Below are 21,091 nucleotides of genomic sequence, written 5' to 3'. Positions count from 1 at the left end.
ACCTTTGAAGGAATAATTAGCAGAAGAAAATCTTCAAGAGTTAAACATAAATTATGTATCAGTATCATTTCTTTTTGGGGGGTATCATCACAAAAGCAAATACTTGGGACTTAAGGAAGCTTACTAAACACTGGTAAGTAGGCCACAAACACGTCTAAGAGTTCAACAAAGGTAGCTGGTTTTTTTTTACTAAATGCATTCGTTTTTCAAATCCTGCCCCCCTCACGCATCACTGACCTCCCCGATTCTCTGCAGATACGAGGCAGATCCAGCCATCCCCACCGTGGTCCTATGATCAGTCCTACCAGTACCTGGGATCCATCGCCTCTCCCTCCGTCCACCCAGCCACACCCATCTCGCCTGGGCGGGCCAGCGGCATGACGACCCTCTCAGCCGAGCTTTCCAGTCGACTTTCAAGTAAGATGCTTGAAAATATACTCTTTGAAGTCTGGCTGCTGTGGAAGTTTCTGGAGGCCAGACAAGATGCATGAAGGGGGTGGGGAGGGGACAGTCATTTTTAACTGGACATGATGCAGTTAGAGACAACGCTGGCTGTCTCTTAAGTCTCACACCCATGCACTGATTTTCCTTGACATTCAGAGGCAGAGATTATGGATATGGAGGTAGAAGTGGCTTGTAACAAGTGGATTCCTTGGGCCTTTTGGGGTGCTCACCTTTATTTGGCAAGCAAGGGTGGGAGCTGAAGGATCAGTAATAGAAAAGGCCCAAGTAGTCAGCTTCTGGAGTTCAGACAGGATGATCCGTGTTGCAGTGGCGAGCTCACACAGATCACGTGAACAGCATGCTGGGGCACACATGCAAAGGGACACAGACCTACCCCAGTGGGACACTTCCAACTAAGAGCTGCTCACACCAGGCCAGAGGAACAGCCTGGAGAGCTCAGGTGTCATGGCTGGCATAATGGTTGTTAATACGAGCTCATTAAATATTAGTCATTTAACCTATGGGACCTTTGGGCTTGGCACTCACCTTTGCTCGTGGGCAGGGAAACTGGAGTTACAGAGAAAAATTCCTTTGTTGAAAGCAAAAAGAAGCAACTCCCTATTTGGGGCTTTGAAATTGGAGCTGGACCAAACTGTGAAAACACTTCAGAGAACTTCAGCTTTAGGAGGCCTGAGAACACACTCCTTGTGTGTTGGGGGTAGGGCGGCTGTCCTTGCTTTTCAATTCTTGGGATCAGATTATATCAGATTAAGGGGGCAGGCAAAGGGGCAAAGGCGTCACGTCTGTCATTTTCCAGTGCTGTGGGATGTTGTGTTCTGCGGACAATTGTGATTACCTGAGGTTTCCACCAAATGCTTTAGCTTCTTCTCAGAGCTTCACAGAATACCTCTCCGGGTCTCAACAGCAGCACTGCTGACACTTGGGGCAGGATAATTCTTCTCCGTTGTGAGGGGCAGTGCTGTGTGATGCCGGGCCTTCATCAGTGTCTCTGGCCTCTAGATGCCAGCAGTACCCCCCTGCCCCCAGTCATGACAACCAAAAATGACCAGATGCTACCAGATGTCCCGAGGGCCGACACCATCCTCTGGTTGAGCACTGTCTTCACTTGTTCTTGGGCGTGATAGTGAAGTAGGGAAGCCAACTTACTTGCCCAGTTTCCACATTATTTTCAGCCACTGCTGCCAAGAATTTCATGGCACCTGCTGGGCCCAGGAATTAAGGGAATGGAGTAGGAATCATGAAGTCCGCTCAACTTGTTGCTTCAGCAGCTCTGTTCCCTTGGGACTGGCTATCTTTTACTGTTTCTTCTTCTTGGTGGCACTGTTCTGCCTGCTGGCTGTGGCCTACATCTGAAGCAATGACTCTTTTCCTTAGAAGTGTCCCTGCTGTGGGTCCTGTCCCTTGGAATGTATGTCACAAGTCTTTTGACTTGGTCAGCACCCAGGATCTCCAGAAACTTATCCCTTGGGGTCAGCTGCTCTGCTGACCAGTTCAGAGGGGAGGGTGGCTTCTTTTTTTTTTTTTTTAAATAGGAATGAGTTAACATGTGCCCTCCCCTGTCCCGTCTCACAGTTATACTTCTGAATAGCCTGGACTTCAATTAGCCAGGGAGTCGTGGAAGGGCATTTTACGGCCCCAGGGCGTGAAGGAGATAAAAGCCAGGTCCCATTTCGGCACTCAAGCCTAACCCTGCTGCTGTCTTGGAGGGTGGACCCAGGAGAATTCCAGGGGGAGCTTTCACCAGTGGCAGCAGAGAAAAGCATGGGAGGCTGCTCTTCAACTTGGCAGATCTCCCTTTGAGAAATGGAGCCCGGAGTCCAGGCCTGAAGAGTGTCATCTTCCGCCTGGAGGCAGGAGGGGGTTGGGATACTTAGAAGATGCTGCTTCTGCTTTTTTTTTTATGCCTAATCAAGTAAAGTTTTATTCTTTTCTTTTTCTGTTTGTTCTTACTTTTGTCCCTCTGTTTTTTTAATTGAAGGGTAATTGCTTTACCAAATTTTGTGGTTTTTCTGTCGTACATCAAGAATCAGCCATAGGTCTACCCATCAATGCTTTGAGAGCCTGTCATGGTTCAGAGCCCACTTTCCTTGAACCCTTCCCCCAGCTAGTTTGGAGCACCCCAGCCTCACCTGAGCTTCCTTCTGCAGGAGGGACCTTCGCTCTGTGTCTTTCTTTGCTTTGCAGACAGACTCCACACCTTGTCTGAAAAGAGTTGTCATCTGGAGGTTTTTTTCTTTTCTTTTCTTTTTAAATAATGTTTAGCTGCCAACCTGGGCGACAGACAGCAAGCATTAATCTGAGTCATGCGAAAGATCCTTTTAAGGCAGCCATTATCTGCTCAGGCTGTTTAATCCTTTGGGGGCAGTGGGAGGGGCCCGGCATAAGGCAGCTTTCATCCACGTCAAGCGGCAGAAGGAAGACTTTTAGCTGTCATGGCAAATATTTAGCCCCATCGGTGGGGCAACATTTCCAACGAAAATACCTATACTACCTAATCCCCAGATATCCTCCTCTTTTAAAAGCTCCCTGTGAATGTCAGGGGTCCCCACTTCTGCCCACACTGCTCTTAAATAAGGGGGCACCAGGCCACCTGAAAGGACAAATGAGTTAAGGCCGGGGGCACGGTGAACTGTCCGTGACTGGTGGGGCTTGCTTGGGTAGGGGTGTCAGGCTGGACATAAAAATGAGAACAACTATATGAATAGGTCATTTGAATCTGAGCCTAACTCGGGCCGAAGTTGTTTCATCATCACAATGTGTGTTGTAAAGGATAAACTGGCAAGTTGGATGGTCTTTCGTAGTGTGACACTGGTACTCTGTGGGCAGAAGAAGAATCGCAAGCAGCATCTAAGATCTTTCAGACATTCTGCCCACCAGGGAAAGAACTGTTTTCCCCTGACAGCTGAGACTGTAACATCATTCCATTACTTATGTCTGTGACAAATCACGGGCTCACTCGGGATTCCGGTAACTTGCTGCCATCACCAGGTTACCACATAGCAGTTGGAACAGACTGGCAGAGCATGTCCAGACACCGTCGTGAAACAGGGTGACCTTTCATTCATTTTCCAGTGGATTCACCTTTTTGTCTCAGGGCAAATGAAGCAAGAGGAATCATGGGTGGAGTCATTTATTTGTGTCCGGAGTATTGCATCAGATGACAACAAATTGATTGTGTTTGCCTAATGCTTCTCCCTGACTATAGAAATCTAACTGGAAAAATGGAGTAAAGCTTCCTGTTAACTCTCAAGCATGTCACGGCTCTCTGTGCGAACACAAACAAGTGACACAGGGCTTGCTCACAGATGGCCCCAGCGGGCAGGACAAACCCTGTGGAATGGGGTGCGGCCTGGCTTCAGGACGAGCGAGAGTGTCCGTGGAAGGGCGGCCCTAGAGCCGCTGTCAGTTTACAGCTTTGTCCCTGCCCACATGTCTGACTCGCTTTGAAAAGATTAACAGGACTGTTTGTTTGAACGTCAGACTCCTGGTTTCCTCATTAGTGGAGAGATTTGCTGCAGACTTCGGTTGTTTCTATAAACTTTAATTACCTCTCTGATGAGTACATCCCCTCATCACAGGCACCCCAAAGTTAGAGAGTGCATTAGGAGGGAGGGGGGAGGGGGGGAGAGAGAGAACGAGAACACTAGCTCTCCCTGCTGGAATAATAGGCTTGAAATATGAGGAAGTTGATCAACAGCTGAAGCTGTCCAAAAACAGATTAATCCACCCTGGTAGCTTTCCTTTCAGAGCGAGCTTTTGGCTCTGTTAGGTTTCTCTGTGGGCCTAAACACAAAAGGACCCAGGCCACATGCCATCCTGAGCCTGGAGTTATTTTGTATGTTGATTTGAGAACTTACAAATTTTAAAACATTCAGTTCTTTCTTCTCCTCTGTTTTGTTGCTGCTTTTTGGGTTTGCTGACATAAAGACTACAGTCTTGGCCTGGTCATTTAATGAATAATTCTGAGGAACAGAAACTCCCCGAGGACACCATCCTACATCGACAGTAGGAATGTTGTCTCAGCGGAAGGGCACTTTTGCCGCCATCCCCTGGCCTCACCCCTACCCCCAGGGCATTTGGAAGGTCAGGACCTTGTTGGTTGACCCAGTAGGGGGAGTGAGGGCACTACCAACATCTGGTGGGCATCGGCCAAGGATGCTGCCAGACATGCTACCACGAACAGAACAGGCCTGCACAGGACAGACCCACAGCACCCCACAGAGCTGGCCCCCAGTGTCAGTAGTGCCACTGCTGGGAAGCTGATCTGTGGGATACAGGAAACCTGTCCTGGCACCCAAACCACCACCCCACCACCCCCGAAAAGTTCCCAAAGGCAGCCTGTGATTAAGAGAAAGGCAGAAGGATGTAATGAGAGACTGCCAAGCCCGTCTGTGAAAGGGTAAATGCATAATCCTAACAAAATGAGTTTTATAGACCAAGCTTTGCCATTGCTGGTAGAACTTCAACATGTATAAAAATGGAGTAGGTAAGTCAAGGCCCTGTGGCCATTCCTGTTAACAAACAAGTGATGCATATTAGAGAAAAGCATGTGAAATCGAGGCTGTACTGTTTCTAAAAATGTAGAACTAGTCTGAAGGTGAAGAAGGCAATGGCACCCCACTCCAGTACTCTTGCCTAGAAAATCCCATGGACGGAGGAGCCTGGTAGGCTGCAGTCCATGGGGTCGCTAAGAGTTGGGCAGGACTGAGCGACTTCATTTTCACTTTTCACTTTCATGCATTGGAGAAGGAAATGGCAACCCACTCCAGTGTTCTTGCCTGGAGAATCCCAGGGACGGGGGAGCCTAGTGGGCTTCTGTCTATGGGGTCGCACAGAGTCGGACACGACTGAAGCGACTTAGCAGCAGCGGCAGCAGTCTGAAGGTAGATGTGGAAAAGAAAGAGATTGGTGGTTCATGCACATCCACTCCCAGCCACTACTATGGCATGCATTAGCTTCAATAGGAAACTGCCTATTTTTAACTATTGCAGGCCTATAGAAATGGCAAATTTCTAGGATTCAACGTAAATATTATGTATAACATATTAAAATGTTATTACATATTATGACAGTATCGTATTATGTATATGTGCATGCTAAGTCTCTTCAGTCGTGTCTGACTCTTTGTGACCCTACAGACTGTAGCCCTGCCAGGCCCCTCTGTCCATGGAATTCTCCAGGCAAGAATACTGGAGTGGATTGCCATGCCTTTCCCCAGGGGATCTTCCCAACCCAGGGATTGAACCCATGTCTCTTACATCTCCTGCACTGGCAGGCAGGTTCTTTACCACTAGTACCACCTGGGAAGCTCTCTTTGGGGGTTATATATATTTATACATATTCTATTAATATCAATCTATTAATGCATCTATTATATTAATAGTTCTTCAAGTGTTATATTGTTTTGTCATATAGTTATAATAAGACATTAATACTGACATATTAATATGTTGATTATATAGAGAGGTGGCAAACTTTTTTCTACAAAGGGCCAGATACTAAATATTGCAGACTTTCTGAGCCCTACAGTCTGGCCCTCCAGTCTCTGCCATGACCACTCTGAACTGGTGACTTAAAAAGTAGTCATAGTTAATACATAAAAGAACAAGCGAGGCTCCTTTCAATAAAACTTTATTTATGAACACTGAAATTTAAATTTCATATTTTCAAGTCAGGAAAAAGTCTTTTGATTTTTTTTGTTCCCCCAACCATTTAGAAAAGTAAACACATTCTTAAGACTGTGGGCATACAAAAACTGGTAGCAGGTGAATCTGGCAGGTGGGTGTGCCAACCTCAGAGTTACAGCAATATTTGTTTATACTAAATCAGTTATATCTAATATGTTTATATTAAGCAAGTATGACTACATATTACATTATATTACAACCTTATTACATTGCATGAGATCATATATTACCTTGGAGAAGGAAATGGCGGCCCACTCCGGTGTTCTTGCCTGAATAATTCTATGGACGGAGGAGCCTGGAGGGCTGCAGTCCATGCAGTCGCAAAGAGTCGGACACGACTGAGCAACTCACTCACTCACTCATATATGCCCATCTTCATCATACCCACTCCCTGGACGGCAGCAGCACTGTGGGAAATTCTCCTGGGCGCCGGTTGGGTGAGGGAAAGGGCGTGGCCTCCCTGAACCCTAATCTCACGATACTTCTCACCCACCACACAGCTGCGTCCGACCTGACGGCCTTCGGCGACCCGCGCCAGTTCCCTGCGCTGCCGTCCATCTCCGACCCCCGCATGCACTACCCCGGCGCCTTCACCTACTCCCCAACGCCCGTCACGTCAGGCATCGGCATCGGCATGTCAGCCATGAGCTCGGCCACGCGCTACCACACGTACCTGCCGCCGCCCTACCCCGGCTCGTCGCAGGCACAGGGCGGCCCGTTCCAGGCCAGCTCGCCATCCTACCACCTGTACTACGGCGCGTCGGCCGGCTCCTACCAGTTCTCCATGGTGAGTGGCGAGCGCTCGCCACCACGCATCCTGCCGCCCTGCACCAACGCGTCCACCGGCTCGGCGCTGCTCAACCCCAGCCTCCCGAACCAGAGCGACGTGGTGGAGGCTGAGGGCAGCCACAGCAACTCCCCCACCAACATGGCGCCCGCCGCGCGCCTCGAGGAGGCCGTGTGGCGGCCCTACTGAGTGAGGCTGCGCACGCGCGCTCCGTGCGGCCGGACGTCGTCCCGTCAGCGCCCGTCGGGGGCCCAGCGTCGCGTGGTGGAGAAGCCCGCGCGGGCCCCGCGGGGGATGCTCGCCACCTGCCAATTGCCACCTGCCAACTGCCTGCGGTCACCATCTCTCGCTTCTGAAGTCCGCGCAGTTCGCCGCCGCTGTGGGCCCGTCTCAGATTTTTTTTCTTCTAACCTGGCGCAACTTGAGCGTGTCCGGTTCACCGCCCTGTGGGCACTTCATTAAGGCAAACAGGAAGATTCCCGGAGGGAAACTGTGAATGCTTCTGATTTAGCAATGCTGTGAATAAAAGAAAGATTTTATAACCTTGACTTCACTTTTTAACCAAGTTGTTTATTCCAAAGAGTATGGAACTTGGGGTTTTCTTTGTGGGGGAGGGCGGGGCAGGCAGAGATGCAACTCATTCTGTTTGGCATCTAATTCATATTTTTAATTTTCTTTTCCAGCACCTTATAAATTGCAAAATGTGTATTTGCATTTGGGGTGGTTTTTTTATTTTTATATATATATAAATTTGAGCTTTGCTTCTTTCTTGCTTTGACAAATGAAAGAAATATGATTCCTTTTTCTCTAAGTTTTATTTAACTTTTCTTTTGGACTTTTGGTGTAGTTGTTTTTTTGAGAAACAGCTGCAGCTTTGGGTCATTTTCAACTACTGTATTCCCACAAGGAATCCCTAGATATTTATGTATCTTGATGTTTAGACACTTACTTAATGTGTTGATACTTTTTTATTATTTAAATGTGCTTATATTAAGAAAGATATCAAGTACTACATTTTTTGTTTTTGATAGTAGCCAGAGTTAATTGTATCACATTGAAGAAGGTTGGAAAGAAAAAAAAGGATGGGTAATGTGATCACTTGGTTATCTAAATATTGTTTACATTAAACTCCCTTTAATGTTAATCAAATGAGTTGGTAGCTAATGCAGCCATGTTTTTATTAGGCTTTTTAGATACTGAGGATCACTCCAAAGATCTGAAGTATGGAATTTTCTGCTAAGCTCAACAAAGGGTCTCATACCTGACTCCCTCCCTTCAAATCTGGTTCCAGAGGGTTGGGGTAGATGCCAATGATTGCACCTCTGGAGAGGATTTATTTTCTGCCTAGGGGGTTTGCTCACTCCATGGCCTCTTAATAATGTTAGACATGCTTTGTAACAGAATGAGTCCAAAGTAAGCTGTGTGGAGGAATGGTATCCACATGGAAACCAAATGAATGAATTTAGGGGTTCCTTAATTGCTCCATTCTGGGGTAGGAAGGAGTCATCTGAACCCAGAGTTCAGATGTTTGTTTAGCTCCAAGGAGATATTCCTCTTTGATACTATACCTGTTGGTTGATGCAGAAGAAAGCTTGTGGCTGTCCCCCAAGGCTGGGAGTGGAAGGGACCAGACGCCTTTGACAGCCGAGGTGTCCAGGTCAGTTTTCATAGGGTGGGCCCAGAAGCAGGCCCGAACAAGCCCAGTTCCCTCCACCTGCCTCAGTGAAGTCGTGTGGGGAGGGTGCCATCCCACCTGTGCAGGACCCATCCCATGCTGCTCCTTCCCCACCCAGCTTTGTGTTGCTCTCACCAGGCCAAGACCCTACCCTGTAGGGTGTGTGCACTTTGGCGGTGCATCAGCGTGACAGGAAAAGATTCATGTCACTGCCCATGGCTACAATTCAAACATATCCAATGTCACTGTAAATTTTATGGCACTATTTTTATTGGAGGATTTGGTCACAAGGCAGTTATTGTACAACTCATAAATACTGCTGATTTTAACATATGTATGCTCAAAATGATCTGGTGGTTATTTAATGTACCTCTTAAATTAGTTGAAATGATTTCAGGTCAACTCTGAAGAGTATTTGAAAGCAGGACTTCAGAACAGTGTTTGATTTTTTATTTTATAAATTTAAGGATTCAAATTAGAAAGATCTTTGGCTGCAGGCAGCAAAACAGCTGGTCTTATTTAAAACAACTTGTTTTTGAGTTTTCTTATATATATATATATGTATGTATTGATTATTTGTTTTACACAGATGCAGTAGCACTTTGGTAAGAATTAAAGAGTAAAGCAGTTTGTGTTGTCAGATAGTTCTTATCTAGAAAAGAGCTAAAGCAGATCTTAGAGAAACTCAGAATATTCTATTTATTTTCATTTTAGACATAATTCTCCCTCCATAAATCATTTTCATGTTTTATTCTGTATACATTTTTTTGCAGCAAAATTACCCTTAAATGTCAGTAGATTTCAATTATTTTTATATCTGAAAAGGACCATTAGCCCATTCACTCCAAATTGAACTTGTGTTCTTTTCAGCACATTGCCTTATCTGACCTGACAAAATGTTGATTAAAAAATGAAGGAAAAGTATATTTTTCAGTTTAGTTCTGGTACCTGAAGATATTCCAACTCAAAATCGATGTAATGCCCTATTTGGGAAATCATATAAATCTCTCACATTGAATCTTCACTTTCAAAGCCATGTGTGAGGAGAGCTTGTCACTTTCTTGTAGACCCATGGGTTTGGCCATTCAGAGATTCACAGACCATTACCAGCATATATAGTACTTAATCTCTCCAGAAAGAAAAACTTAAACTTTAGTTGTTTTAGAGATAAGCCTCATACTTAAAGCATTCCCCCCATCCCCGCCCCCTGAGGAATTCCATTCTACTGCCTTCAGGTAAATTAAGGTGGTCCTTTCATCAAGTAGACCCTTAAGCCAATAAAGTAATAACGATGTATCTGGGAGCATTGGTCCAGAAGAAGAAAGATTAAATAAGCCATCTCTACTGCTTGTAAATGCCCTTATTTATAAGTTCAACATTGACACATACTTCTGTTCTTTTTGTTTTTCTAACTCTCTAAAAATACTTATATTTTTCTTCCTCTCTGCCCCCACTAAACATCTCTGTCTTTCTCCTTGTACCTCCTCTGTTCTCCAACTTTATATAGGGAAACAGCACGCACACCCATCCTGACACCAAACAGGACTGGAGGAGCTGCACTTTCCCTCCCTTTACATAAAAGAGCGTAGTGTAGTGAGTCAGCCTTTCTCCTGCGTATGGGTTTCTTCCAGCAGAACAGAGACCTTGCCAACATTTTGGATCTACTTGCTGTCCGAGTGCAGCAATAGAAGCCTTCCTGGGCAAATTACAATCAGTGAGTTAAGAGACAGACTTTCTGCTGCCTAGGGTTTCTGTGCAGATAAACAGAAATGCTCTGATTAGAAAGGAAATGAATGGTTTCACTCAAATGTCCTGCAATTTAGGATTGCCGATTTCTCTCTTGAAATACCTGTTTCCTTGGGACATTCCGTCCTGGTAATTTTTGTTTTTTGATGTTTTTTGTTTTCTGGGGGATGACATGTTTGGAGTCTTTTATACATGAAAACTCGGTTTAACAATGATATCAGAAAATATTTTTCACGTCTGAACAAAATGCTTTTTTGTTTACCTGCAGTATACAATCTTTTGGGATTTTTTTTTTTTTTGTCTATTTCTTTCTTTGGGGTTTTCCCCTCCCTTTAGCCAGATCAGTATTGACGCTGATCATTTGGCTTTTTTTTTTTTTCCCCTTCCAGAAGAGTTGCATCAACAAAGTTAATTGTATTTATGTATGTAAATAGATTTTAAGCTTTCATTATAAAATATTGTTAATACCTGTAATAATTTTTTTCCAATTTTTTGTGTGTGTTTCTAAGAACATTTTCTTATGTTTGCTAAATACTGTAGACAAAAAAAAAATGCTTCTTTCTTTATTTTAGACTTAAAAACAAGCTACTTTTTATTCACTTTTGTAAAGAGCTAATAGCATGGTTCCAATTTTTTTTAAGAATTTCATTTTCTGTTATGGGTAAATGAATGTGCAAAAAAAAAAAACTTGGTTATTTGTGATATTCTGGATGTATAAAAATCAATGGAAAAAAAAATAAACTTCCAAATTGAAGTGACAGTATATAACACATGTGTTGAAAACGTCATAATGAGAAATGGTTACTACCTGCCTAGGCCCCACCTTGTGTCTATTTGTGTAGCAGTTTCTGGATCCATTCACAAAGCATCCTGGAAATTGTGTGGTTTCTTTCTTCCTGGTACTGACCCATGAACACTTTCTGCAAGGGAACTGTCAATCTTGAATTTTAAACGAGATGCGTTATGAGTGAACACCCCAGAAGCCCTTCTCCAAGGTGTTTCTAGGTAGTGCAGGAAAACAGACACCCCATCATGCATGGTCCACTCACTGCACGGAATCTGAGTGGCTGTCTCCTCTGCCAGGAGCATCCCCTTGCCCAGACTGTGCAGGGCAGCCAGACTGCCATTGCCTAGGAAGCGATGGAACCTTACTTTCTTTGCACCCCAGTTTATTGTGTAAATCCAATATTATAATTGGCAAATGGCAAATAAACCATTTGGCAAGTATGCATACCATATCACATTGGTTTCGTCTTTCTCTGAGAAGCAGAGCGGGGAAGTGAAGGCTCCTTGCAAGTCTGGAAGCCAAGGTCTGTACCTCCTCCCATAGCATCCTACTCCTGAAAACACCATGGCCTTGGTACAGCCCAGGCTCCCAGGGTTGCTACTTTGGGTACAAAGGAACAAGGAAGCAGGCAGAAATGCCTGTTCTAAAAAAGAAAAAAGATACAAGATAAAAGGGTATATGTTCAACCTGAGGCCAGGCACCCTTGCATGCCTGCGTGCTAAGTCACATAAGTCATGTCCCACTGTATGCAACCCTGTGGACTGTAGCCCACCAGGCTCCTCTGTCCATGGCATTCTCCAGGCAGGAATAGTGGAGTGGGTTGCCATGCCCTCCTCCAGGGGATCTTCCCAACCCATAGGTCGAACCCATGTCTCATGTCTCCAGCACTGGCAGGCAGGTTCTTTACCACCACCTGGGAAGCTTCCCAGGTACCCTTGCTGCTGCTGCTGCTGCTGCTAAGTTGCTTCAGTCGTGTCTGACTCTGTGCGACCCCATAGACGGCAGCCCATCAGGCTCCCCTCTCCCTGGGATTCTCCAGGCAAGAATACTGGAGTGGGTTGCCATTTCCTTCTCCAATGCATGAAAGTGAAAAGTGAAAGTGAAGTCGCTCAGTCGTGTCCCACTCTTAGTGACCCCATGGACTGCAGCCCACCAGGCTCCTCTGTCCATGGGATTGTCCAGGCAAGAGTACTGGAGTGGGGTGCCATCGCCTTCTCCGCCAGGTACCCTTACCTGTCTCCTTTTCTGTAAATTACACAAGTCAGCCTGGATGACTGTGATGAGGAGTTGCTTCTAAGGATTCCACTTACCACCACCCCTGCGCAAAAAGGCATATAAGGATTTCAGTCTCTAGACTGTTCTCCAAGGCGACCCCTGGCCAAGAATTGGGCCAAAGGTCCCTTGCAGTTCTCATCACTGCCACCTCACCATCTTAAGTGAACTGCAAGATGGCCACAAAGAATGTCAGGAACCAAAGCTGCTGCTGCTAAGTCACTTCAGTCGTGCTGACACTGTGGGACCCCATAGACGGCAGCCCACCAGGCTCCTCTGTCCCTGGGATTCTCTAGGCAAGAATACTGGAGTGGGTTGCCATTGCCTTCTCCGAGGAACCAAAGCAAGTGGGATCAAAAGAAATGACAGGTGCAGGAGGTAAATGGCTAATGAATAGAGGCAGGAAATTGGTGGAAGAATCAGATCATGTACATTCAGAAAGGGAGCCTAGAAAGTAGAGCCACCGGAATCACGTACTCGGGAGTCAGACTGCCTGGGTTTGAGTTCCAATTCTTTCTCACACAGAACAAGTTAACATGGCCTAGTTTTTCTCACCTGTAAGATAGAGTTAATACTGCTTAAAGTTATGTAATTTAAATAAGTTAGTATGTATCAGACACTTTCAAGAGTGGTTGGCACGTAGTACATGTTCAATAAAAGTTAAATACACAAAGTGACGTCACACAGTATTAAACACGTGCAAACGTGCTAAGTCGCTTCAGCTGTGTCTGACTTGCAACCCTGTGGACTGTAGTCTATCAGGCTCCTCTATCCATGGTGTTCTGCAGGCAAGAATACTGGACTGGGTTGTCTTTCCCTTCTCCATTATTAAACATGTAAACCATATCAAATGAAAGGTTTAAATGCTTTCTACTCTGCCCAATCCATGCCTTGCTATTACTATTCACTGTTTTGTGTTCACTATTCCAGACTTTTTTTATATCAATAATATATACCACACAGTTAATCTATACCTATGCAGAAAGGCAGATGATTAATATCATCTGATATTATGATATTATCATCTGATATTATCATCTGATATGATATGCATATCACCGCATAAGATTTTTCACTTTGGTATACAACATGCATCCTTCTACATCAACCCACTTAGATCTATGTCATTCTTTGTAAAAACTGAACTGCATAACATTTCATGGTTTTACTCAATTTACCCCTTTCTTTATTAACGGACATTTAGGTTGCTCCCACCGTCTTGCTATGAGAATAGTTCCCTGTAGTTCAGTTGCTCAGTTGTGTCCGACTCTCTGCAACCCCATGAATTGCAGCATGCCAGGCCTCCTCGTCCATCATCAATTCCCAGAGTTCACTCAGACTCACGTCCATCGAGTCAGTGATGCCATCCAGCCATCTCATCCTTTGCCATCCCCTTCTCCTCCTGCCCCCAATCCCTCCCAGCATCAGAGTCTTCCAGTGAGTCAACTCTTCGCATGAGGTGGCCAAAGTACTGGAGTTTCAGCTTTAGCATCATTCCTTCCAAAGAAATCCCAGGGCTGATCTCCTTCAGAATGGACTGGTTGGATCTCCTTGCAGTCCAAGGGACTCTCAAGAGTCTTCTCCAATACCACAGTTCAAAAGCATCAATTCTTCGGTCCTCAGCTTTCTTCACAGTCCAACTATCACATCCATACATGACCACTGGAAAAACCATAGAGGCAAGAATTAATTTTTGTGCACTGAAAAAAAAAAACTGCCAATTCAAAACAATTTTACATTTTGGCATGTATCTCTAGATACCTCTTTCAGAAGGTATTATTAGATTTCTAGGGTCGGGGCCCTGTGCTTGGAAATAGAAAACAGAAACTTGCCAGATAGATGTTTGATTCCTGTCTGTAGCAAGTTTTTAATCCAAACCTTAGTGTCTGATCCTCCAAAGTGCTCAAAGCTTTCCAGAGGAGGAGTGTCAGCCTGAAGAAAAAGTTACATTTTTCAGGAGCCTAATGCCACTCCAGTATCCTCGCCTGAAGAATTCCATGGACAGAGGAGCCTGGTGGGCTACAGTCCATGGGGTTGCAAAGAGTCAGACATGACAGCAACTAATCCTCACTGCAAGCCGGGCTCTGGTTTAACTGCTTTAGGTATGCTAGCTTATGCAGTTCTGACAATGGCTGCATGGAAGAGATCCTATTGTTGTCCCCATTTTACAGACAAGGAGACTGAGATCCATGAGGCTAAGCCATTCGCATGGTCCCATGCCTATTGGAGGAGCAGTGATAGGAACCCCGGCGATCCAGCTCAGGACCCCTTGCTCTTAATCTGTCTCCTCTACTGAAGCTCTGAGCAATGCTGGACACTCCTTGATGAAAAAGGAGCTGTCTAAACCTTCAAGGGTGGCTTGTCCCTTCATATAATGCCTCCTTCTTGCAACCATGAAAAGCAGAAGGGGAAAAATGACCTTGGAAGAGTTTCTGGTTAAAGGAGGTGGAGCATGGAGTCAAAAGGACTTCCATGGAGATCGTTCATCTCTGCTCAGTGTTCGAGACAGAGGAGAGGCTTAAGGTGAAAAATTTCTTCTCTGCAGGACTGTGTCAGTCTTCTGAGGAGGAGTCTCATCTGGAGCCCTCCACACCTTCCTATAAATTGGTACAGGCCCTGTGGAGAATAATATAGAGCCTGCCCTCCATTTATCTATTTTTTTTTAATTGGAGGATAATTACTTTACAACGTTGCCTTAGTTTCTGCTGTACAATGAAATGAATTGGCTATATGTACACGTATATCCCTTACCTCTTGAATCTCCCTTCCACCCCATCACACCCCTCTAGGTCATCAGAGAGCATGAGCTGGGCTCCCACTAGCTATTTTACACAAGATCATGTGTATATGTCAATCCTAATCTCCCAATTTGTTGCCACCTCCCCTTTTCCCTCCGTGTGCTCATGCCCATTCTCCACATCTGTGTCTCTATTCCTGCCCTGCAAATAGATTCATCTGTACCATTTTTCTAGATTCTATGTATATGCGTTAATGCACAATATATTTGTTTTTCTCTTTCTGACTTACTTCACTATGTATAGCAGACTGTAGGTCCATCCATGTCTCTATAAATGACCCAGTTTTGTTCCTTTTGATGACTCGGGAATATTCTGTTGTATATGTGTACCACATCTTCTTTATCCATTCATTTATTGATTGAGATTTAGCTTGGATTGATAAACTTGATTTGGGGGATGGTTTTAGATTCACAGAGACATTGAGCAGATAGCATAGAGAGCTCCCCTCCCCCCACCCCAACACACCCCCCTCCCCCACACCTGCACACCGTTTCCCAGATTATGAACATCTTCAACATGAAGACGGTGCACTTGCAGCAGTGAATGAACCAATATTGATTCCTCATTATTAACTAAAGTCTGTAGTTCATTCCGATGTCCTCAGTATTCACCTAATGTCCTTTTTGTGTTCCAGGATCTCACATAACATGTCCTTGTCATGGTTTCTAGGCTCCTCCGGGCCAGGACATCTTCACAGACTTCCCTCATTCATGAGGGTCTTGACCATTTTAAACAGTACTAGTCAGGTATGTCATGGAATGCACCTCTATCAGGATGTTTTGCTGTTTTCTCCCGTGATTTGACTGGGGTTATGGGTCTGGGGAGGAAGACCACAGAGGTACCCTGCTATTTTTACCATACCATATCAAGGGTATATGCTATCCACATGATTGATGACTATTTATGTAGACCTCAATTGGCTGATGGGAAGTGGTGTTTGCCAGGTTCTCCTCTGTAAAGTTACCCTTTAATTTCCCCACTTCCGTACTGTACTCTTTGGAGAAAAAAAACTCGCTACACAGAAGCCTAATTGAAGAAATGGGGAAACATGTTATCCCTCCCTTGGCTGGGGCAGGCCCAACAGCAGGTGGCAGGCCCTGTGGGATGCAGGGGCCACGTGGCCCCTCGGCATGAAGCAGTCTGTGTGCCCCAGAGGGGATGGGCCTATCTCCCCCTCCGGACTGAGTGCATGTGACCCCGCTGATCCCTCTGGAGAATCCCAAGCTTCCAGGTTCTAGAAGCACACCACGTTGCCTCTCTTTTTGGACCCAATTTGTTCACAGCCATGTTTTCTCTTCATCCCCACCCCCAGCCACATGATGGTGATAAAATCCTTACCAAAGGGACTTCCCTGGTGGTCTAGTGGTTAAGAGTTCACCTTGCAATGCAGGGAGTGTGGGTTCATGTTCCTGGTCAGGGAACTGCGATCCCACTTGCCTTGTGGCCAAAAAATCAAAACATAAAACAGAAGCAATACTGTGACAAATTCAATAAAGGTGTTCAAAATGATCCGCATCTAAAATAAACATCTTTTTAATCCTCACCGAAGTATCAAGTGTCCTAGTACGGCGAGAGGTCACCAACAATTTTTCTTTTTCTTTTCCCCTTTTTTTTTTTTTTTTTTCCTGGACTGGCCATCATTGGCTGAGCTTTGTCTGAGGCCTAATAGGATTCGCCACATCTTTGTTCAAAACCAGCCCACCTATTTCTTATCCTCTTAGGAAGGATCTCAGAATCCTGGATTCCAGGGTCCTGAGGGAACTCAGAACCTACCCCTCTCTTTGATGCACGAATCCACCTCCCCATCCCTTGATGTTTCTCAGGAAGAGCTGCACCTCCATCCTGATGTATTACAGAACTAAGTTCATAGCTCAGTTGGTAAAGAACCTGCCTACAATGCAGGAGACCCCGGTTCAATTCCTAGGTTTGGAAGATCTCCTGGAGAATACCCGCTCCAGTATTCTTGGACTTCCCTTGTGGCGCAGCTGGTTAAAAATCCACCTGCAATGCGGGAGACCTGGGTTCAATCTCTTTGTTGGGAAGATCCCCTGGAGAAGGGAAAATCTACCCACTCCTGTATTCTGGCCTGGAGAATTCAATGGACTATATAGTCCATGGGGTCACAAAAAGTCAGACAAGACTGAGTGGCTTTCACTTTCACCTTTTTGTTCACTTTCAAGTTTCCTGCTCGTTTTTCCAAAGGGAGAGGAGATGGCATGGGATGTGTTTACCGCCCAGCCAAGAGGAGTGTTAGTTTCGTGCCAAATGTTCAGTTCAGTTCATTTCAGTCGCTTAGTCATGTCCGACTCTTTGCGATCCCATGAATCGCAGAATGCCAGGCCTCCCTGTCCATCACCAACTCCTGGAGTTCACTCAGACTCACGTCCATCGAGTTGGTGATGCCATCCAGCCATCTCATCCTCTGTCGTCCCCTTCTCCTCCTGCCCCCCATCCCTCCCAGCATCAGAGTCTTTTCCAGTGAGTCAACTCTTCACATGGGGTGGTTAAAGTACTGGAGTTTCAGCTTTAACATCATTCCTTTCAAAGAAATCCCAGGGCTGATCTCCTTCAAAATGGACTGCTTGGATCTCCTTGTTGTCCAAGGGACTCTCAAGAGTCTTCTCCAATACCACAGTTCAAAAGCATCGATTCTTCGGCACTCAGCTTTCTTCACAGTCCTCACATTCATACATGACCACTGGAAAAACCATAGCCTTGACTAATGGACCTTTGTTGACAAAGTAATGTCTTTGCTTTTGAATATGCTCTCTAGGTTGGTCATAACTTTCCTTCCAAGGAGTAAGCGTCTTTTAATTTCATGGCTGCAGTCACCATCTGCAGTGATTTTGGAGCCCCCCAAAAATAAAGTGTGACACTGTTTCCACTGTTTCCCCATCTATTTCCCATGAAGTGATGGGACCAGATGCCATGATCTTCGTTTTCTGAATGTTGAGCTTTAAGCCAACTTTTTCACTCTCCACTTTTACTTTCATCAAGAGGCTTTTTAGTTCCTCTTCACTTTCTGCCATAAGGGTGGTGTCATCTGCATATCTGAGGTTATTGATATTTCTCCTGGCGATCTTGATTCCAGCTTGTGTTTCTTCCAGCCCAGCGTTTCTCATGATGTACTCTGCATATAAGTTAAATAAGCAGGGTGTCAAATGTTAGCATTAGTAATTAAATTTTGCATGCTTTAAATTTTCCCTCATTTCCATTTCACTAATGCTGTGGTAAGGATTAATTAATGTTTTGAAAATGTTTTGAAGATAGAAAATCTTATGCGCGCAGAAAGTATGATTATTCGTCACTGCAAATAACTGTATGTGAAGACTTTCTTCCTTGATGACGTGAGGGTTTCAGCAGGCAGTGTTACTCTTAAAGAATGCCTGTCTTGGACTTCCCTGGTGGTCCAAAGGTTAGGAGTCCACCTGCCAATGCAGGGGATATGGGTTCGATCCCTGGTCCGGGAAGATTCCACATGCCATGGAGCAATTCACCCAGCTGCCACAACTATAGAACCCTATGCTCCACAGGAAGAAAAAAAAAAAAAATACCACTGCAATGAGAAGCCGGAACTCCTAAAAGAAGCTGAGCTCTCACTCACCAAAACTAAAGAGAGCCTGAGAGTGACAGTGAAGACCAAACACCTCCAAAATAAATAAATAAATAAATAAAATTTTAAAAAGGACAGCTTCCTTCATCAAAAACTGTATTCTGTTCTAGTGAAGCACCGAGTCCTTTCCTTCCTTCCATGCTGCACTCCATGGGGTCGCAAAGAGTAGGACATGACTGAGCTGAGTGACTGAACCGAACTGAATTGATATGCCGTGTAATATTTTCCTCTTGCACTGGTTTAGAAGCTGCTGTTTCCTTGCTGTATGTTCTCTATATTGTTCTGTGGTCGATTTGTAACTGCATCTTGCTATCAAGTGAGAGGGGGTGGCCGATCCCAAACCAAGGAAGGAGAAACACACCACTGTGTGTTAGAGGGCATAACCACTGCCTAGAGCTGCTGTAACCACGCACTGCAAACTGGACGGCTTCACACAACAGACATGTGCTGTCTGAGCTAACACTTAGGGCACTGCTGAGGGACAGTGCCGACTTTTATTGTCCCCCAGTTCAGGAAGCCAGGTGTCCAAGATCAGGATGTTGGCGAGGTTGATTCTGTCTCTAGACTCAGAGGGAGAATCTGATGCTCACTCACCGTTTGATGTTCCTTGCTGTATGTGTATCACTACCCTCTCTGCCTCCTTCATTAGGCATTAGACATTCTCTACCATCTGTTCTGTGTGCAAAATTCCCTTTCTTTTTCATATTTTTCATTTTGTACTGGGGTATATAATTGATTCACCTCATTGTGATAGTTTCAGGTGTACAGAGAAGGGACTCAGCCACACAGATACGTGCATCCATTCTCCCCCCGACTCCCCTCCCATTCAGGCTGCCACATAACGTGGAGCAGAGTTCCCCATGCTATACAGTAGGTCCTTGTTGGTTATCCATTTTAAATATAGCAGTGGGTACAGGTCCATCCCAAACTCCCTAACTATCCCTTCCCCAGCTGTTCTCCCCTGGCAACCATAAGTTCATTTTCGAAGTCTGTGTCTCTTTCTATTTTGTAAGTATGTTCATTTGTATCATTTCTTTCTAGATTCCTCATATAAGGGTTGCTATGCTATGCTAAGTCACTTCAGTCATGTCCGACTCTGTGTGACCCCATAGGTGGCAGCCCACCAGGCTCCCCCGTCCCTGGGATTCTCCAGACAAGAACACTAGAGTGGGTTGCCATTTCCTTCTCCAATGCATGAAAGTGAAAAGTGAAAGTGAAGTCTCTCAGTTGTATCCAACTCTTAGCGACCCCATGGATTGCAGCTTAACAGGCTCCTCCATCCATGGTATTTTCCAGGCAAGAGTACTGGAGTGGGGTGCCATTGCCTTCTCAGCATATAAGGGATGTCATACGATATTTCTCCTCTGTCTGACTTCACTCAGTATGACAATCTCTAGGTCCATTCGTGTTGCTGCAAATGAATGGCATTATTTCATTCTTTTTAACAGCTGAATAATATTCCATTGTATATGTGTACCACATCTTCTTTATCCATTCCCCTGTCAATGGATATTTAGGTTGCTTCCATGTCTTGGGTGTTGTAAACAGTGCTTCAATGAACATTGGGGTGCATACCTCCTTTATGATCATGTTTTTCTCCAGATATATGCCCAGGAGTGGGGATGCAGGGTCATATGATAGCTCTATTTTTAGTTTTTTCAGTTCAGTTCAGTTCAGTCACTCAGTTGTGTCCGACTCTTTGCGACCCCACGAATCGCAGCACGCCAGGCCTCCCTGTCCATCACCAACTCCTGGAGTTCACTCAGACTCATGTCCATCGAGTCAGTGATGCCATCCAGCCATCTCATCCTCTGTTGCCCCCTTCTCTTCCTGCCCCCAATCCCTCCCAGCATCAGAGTCTTTTCCAGTGAGTCAACTCTTCCCATGAGGTGGCCAAAGTACTGGAGTTTCAGCTTTAGCATCATTCCTTCCAAAGAAATCCCAGGGCTGATCTCCTTCAGAATGGATTGCTTGGATCTCCTTGTAGTCCAAGGGACTCTCAAGAGTCTTCTCCAACACCACAGTTCAAAAGCATCAATTCTTCGGCGCTCAGCCTTCTTCACAGTCCAGCTCTCACATCCATACATGACCACAGGAAAAACCATAGCCTTGACTAGACGGACCTTTGTTGGCAAAGTAATGTCTCTGCTTTTCAATATGCTATCGAGGTTGGTTTTAGTTTTTTAGGGAACCTCTATACTGTTTTCCATAGTGGCTGTACCAGTTTACATTCCCACCAACTGTGTAGGACAAAGTTCCCT

At 45.2% G+C, this 21,091-nt stretch overlaps 1 protein-coding gene across 7 annotated transcripts in view; it reads left to right on the top strand.

Annotated features, from left to right (window-relative positions):
- Positions 1 to 11,598, top strand: part of RUNX1 (RUNX family transcription factor 1) — a 273,689-nt gene extending 262,091 nt beyond the window's left edge. For 5 of the 7 annotated variants that reach the window (XM_024989859.2, XM_005202080.5, XM_005202079.5 and 2 more), the window contains 2 exons: positions 256 to 417; positions 6,653 to 11,598. In XM_024989859.2, the coding sequence (XP_024845627.1) occupies positions 256 to 417; positions 6,653 to 7,128 (638 nt within the window). In that variant the 3' untranslated portion in view covers positions 7,129 to 11,598. The remainder of the gene's footprint in view (positions 1 to 255; positions 418 to 6,652) is intronic. The other 2 variants (NM_001256578.1, XM_059884951.1) reach the window with 2 other exon arrangements.
- Positions 11,599 to 21,091: the final 9,493 nt, after the last annotated feature.

Source organism: Bos taurus, chromosome 1, assembly GCF_002263795.3.
Source record: "Bos taurus isolate L1 Dominette 01449 registration number 42190680 breed Hereford chromosome 1, ARS-UCD2.0, whole genome shotgun sequence".
NCBI lineage: Eukaryota > Metazoa > Chordata > Mammalia > Artiodactyla > Bovidae > Bos > Bos taurus.
This window is presented reverse-complemented; position numbering and strand designations above follow the sequence as displayed.